At 55.2% G+C, this 3,757-nt stretch overlaps 1 protein-coding gene across 3 annotated transcripts; it reads left to right on the top strand.

Moving 5' to 3' along the window:
* Nucleotides 1-2,740, top strand: KVP18_004440 (uncharacterized protein; the record flags this gene model as incomplete). Of its 3 annotated transcripts, XM_067957057.1 has the most annotated exons (2): nucleotides 1-1,400; nucleotides 1,823-2,740. In XM_067957057.1, coding segments are annotated over 2 exons (2,318 nt in total), but the record flags the coding sequence as incomplete, so codon positions are not given. The 3 variants fall into 3 exon arrangements, with proteins under 3 accessions (XP_067811331.1, XP_067811333.1, XP_067811332.1); XM_067957059.1 differs by lacking the exon at nucleotides 1,823-2,740 and having other exon boundaries at nucleotides 267-1,781; XM_067957058.1 differs by lacking the exon at nucleotides 1-1,400 and having other exon boundaries at nucleotides 1,817-2,740.
* Between the last annotated feature and the right edge of the window lie 1,017 nt (nucleotides 2,741-3,757).

Below are 3,757 nucleotides of genomic sequence, written 5' to 3' on the forward strand. Positions count from 1 at the left end.
CTACCGAGACCTTCAGCACTGAATCTACTGGGACCGTCAGCACCGATGCTACGTCTACGAAGGAGAGCACCGAGACCTCTGCTGAGATCGGCTGTGGCTTGCTTCTCAGCGAATACGTTGAGGGATCTAGTGAGGTCAGACGAGCCATCGAAGTGAGCAACTTCAGTGGTTCCACCATATTATTGGACGGGTACAGCGTTAAGGTCAAGTATGACGACGTGAGCATTGACGTGCCACTGTCGAGCTCCGTGGCATCGCTGGCATCGATGACTTCGCTCACCCTGCTGCAGACTGGGTTCGATTTGGTGGCACCCAACGAGCGTGTCATCAAGAAAGACCTCGGCTTCGATGGCAGCGGCTACTTAATCGGTCTCTTCCGAAACGGCGACTTGGTGGACAGCATTGGAGGCAAATCGTCTCTGAGGGCCGACTGGGGTAAGGACGTCACTCTTCGCCGCAAACCGGGCAGCTGCCAGGCCGACACTGATTGGCTGGATGTCTTCGACAGGAACGATCAGTGGCTCGCCTATACGATGGATGACGTATCGGGTCTTGGCTGCCTAGAGGACGATTGCATGAATCCTGTTCCCGTCGAGGGCACCGTGCTGCTCAGTCAAGTTGTTGTTGGTTCTACTGAGAAGAGGAATGCAGTGGAGGTCACCAACTACAGCGGTAGACCAATTTCCCTCCGCGACTACCAGTTGCAGATGTATCTTGACGGCAGCCCAGCGCCTGACTCCACGGTATATCTTGGGGACTATGGCGACAAGTCCGAACTCGCAAGTGGTGAGAGTTTCACCGTGCTCGAGGATTTATGGGATCTGGAGGTTCCCGAGTATTCCTCTGTTGTGAAGCATCCCCTTGGCTTCGACGGCCGCGGAGATCTCATTAAGCTGACCCACATCATGTCTCGCGCCCGTGTCGGCGATCGTCAAGAAGAAGTCGTAGATAGTGTCGGCTCCACCAACGCGAATGAATCGTGGGGCGAGAAGGCCACGTTTGTGCGTAAGGATGGGAATCTAACTGCCGACACCGACGTGAACGACTCTAGCCAACTGACGGATCGCTTTGAGAAGCGACGCGTCGATGATATCGACGACTTGGGATGCGCTGGAAGCTACTGTGAGCAAGATCCGGTTTCACCTGGAGGGCTGACTGTCGGAGCCATCGTGGGCATTGTACTCGCTATCCTCCTGCTGCTGCTTTTGCTTCTGTTGTTGTTCTGTTGCCGAAGGCGACGACGTAACAGGCGAATGTCGTCCGAGTCTTCCCTCAGCAGTCTGGAGAGCACCACCTCTGTTTCGGTAGAAGAACAGGCTCTGATCGCTGTGGCCGATGGAGCTGACGCCACTCCCATTCCCCCCAAAGAGGAGGCAGCGTCTCCTGCAGTACACGTGCCGGTAACTGCTGAAATCCCAAAACTTGGACGCGCAGCGTCAAGTTCGTCGTCAAGTTCGTCGTCAAGCTCAAGCTCGCACAGCTCCAACCACGTTCCTGTGGTCGTTATGAAGCCCGTTTCTATGTCGAGGTCGAGTTCTATCTCGGAACCTCCAGCTGTTCTGGAGCCCCGCAGGGACTCCTCGTCAAGCTCGTCGTCATCACCATTAAACGCTTCGCATGTCTCGCATCCACCCGTCTCCAACTCGGAACGGAGGTCGTCGTCTTCTTCCTCAACAAGCCACTCTTCAACGAGTACCTTGGAGGGCTTATCGCCTGAGACCGGCGTCGAAGTAAGATCGTCAGCATGGTACGGGGAGAAGGGGTATTTTAGCTTGTGGTGATTTCGTAAAACAACTACAATTCGTCCGTTAAATCTATGCAGCGCATATTCTCTTTGGTGTCGAGGCACTCCCGCGCCAAGGCCCACTTGGCTTGTCAGCGCATTGTAGTGACTGTCACGAGCAAGCGATTCGTACAACTGTCTTGGGACGCAGACCGTCACACCTTCATCATAGTCACCGTACGATTGCCCCAGTGCCTCGACAACTGTGTGTGTGGATTTTCTGTACGCACACCCGAGAGCATGGGAAGGTTAGGGGCAATGTGCGAGATGTACCGTCGTTTAGCAGTTTCCCACTACGAGCCAGTCCGATTCTACGCCCAGTACTACAACTGGTGGGAACTACTGGTGCCTCCCAAAGAACTAACCCACAATCTAGACCGTCTGTGCTTTGCCATCTCAATCAGTGATCATTTCACCAACTGGGGAGTCATCCACGGGCAGCCCTTGCAAATGCCATGGCGCAGAGGTCACCTCCGCAATGTCTGGTTGGGCCCTCTGCGCCCGACCCTCTACTTCGCCCAGGCAGTGCCGCACCCTAAACAGACCGAGATTTTGCGTTCATCCTTGGTGAAGTTCGCACCTTGGTTTGAAATGCGTGCGGAAAAGACGGATTGCCTGGGAGCCATGAACGCGTTCTACCGGATGGCCAGAGTCCGGCGTTACTTCCAACGACTTGCAACGCCCTTCTATGCTGAGCCGGCGGACTCTGAGTGGACACAGGCTTCATCGGCCATTGAGGACGAGATCATCAAGGTTGACGTTGATGACGAGGTCAGTGTGGCCTTTGACGAATGCCAGTCCGCAGGATACTTGGATCTATGGCCCCGGCGAGCACCTTTGGAGGTGTTTGACGATCTGGCAGAAGGATGCGTGTCGTTGAGAGATGTTATGCGTGTGGACCAGGTCAGCCTGCCCAAGGAAACACACACAAGTCTAGCACTGTTTACCTGGTTTTGAATTCCACGGACCAGAGCGGGTCGAAGTGCATATACGAGTGGAAAGCGGCGGCAGTGAATCCCGGTGGATGCCGGTGACTGGGCGGAATGTACTCGCCCTTACCCGACATAGGTAAAAAGTAACTCCAAAGTTTAATGGGGACTGCATTTGGGAACTGCATCATCGTCATAACAAGTGCGTTGACCTCGGCTGCCTTCTCGCTGATAACCAGGTGATGCGCATCGCGGAATACCACCAGATGGGCATTGGAGAAGTGGTGCATCAGAGTCGACGACGTACTCACGTCGACGACCTGGTCTCGGCCACCCCAAATGATAAGTGTGGGCAGCGCGAGCCGTCCCAGCTCATTGTACAGGGGTTCAGCGTCCCACAAAGGTACTCCAAGCACCGAGCCGATGAAGGCGTCGGCCGCCTTTCTCTTCACAAATATGTGGAAGAGTGTCCGGTTGTACATCGTTTTGGCCATCACTGGGTCTCCGGGTATCTGCGTCGTAGAAACCTGCGACTCTCACGATTTTTTGGAAACGCTTGGCCGAGAAGCAGCAACGACACAAACACTGATTGGCGCAGGGAACGCAACACCGGCAGCGTCTCGCTAGGCCTACGGCTCGTGCCTTGGCAGTGACCATGCCTGCGGGTGAAATCAGCACCATCTTCTCCACGAGCTCTGGTCGCCGCAGTGCAAATCCCGCTGCGACAACGCACCCCATGGAGAATCCCACCAAAGAACGGGGGTAGTCCTGGAGGTCAAGATGTTGGAGCAGGTCATCTGTCTGATCGCAGAAGAAGTCTAGGGAGTACCGATCCCCTTTATATCTGGTGCTAGCGCTGAGGCCGTGGCCGTACAAATCGAAGGACAGCACGAGGCAGCCATAGCATATCAGTGTCTTCTGCAACTCGCCAAATGTCCCCCGACTGCCGTTGAGGCCATGAAAGCAAATTACCAAACGCCCGTCAGGTGCCCCTGCAACGTCGTAGTTGACCACACCGTACTTGCCGTCGTAGGAGGCCTCAAAC

Source organism: the organism of the source record quoted next, assembly GCF_019968955.1.
Source record: "MAG: Porospora cf. gigantea A chromosome Unknown PgA_NODE_2280_length_3757_cov_324.917, whole genome shotgun sequence".
Taxonomy (NCBI): domain Eukaryota; phylum Apicomplexa; class Conoidasida; order Eugregarinorida; family Porosporidae; genus Porospora; species Porospora cf. gigantea A.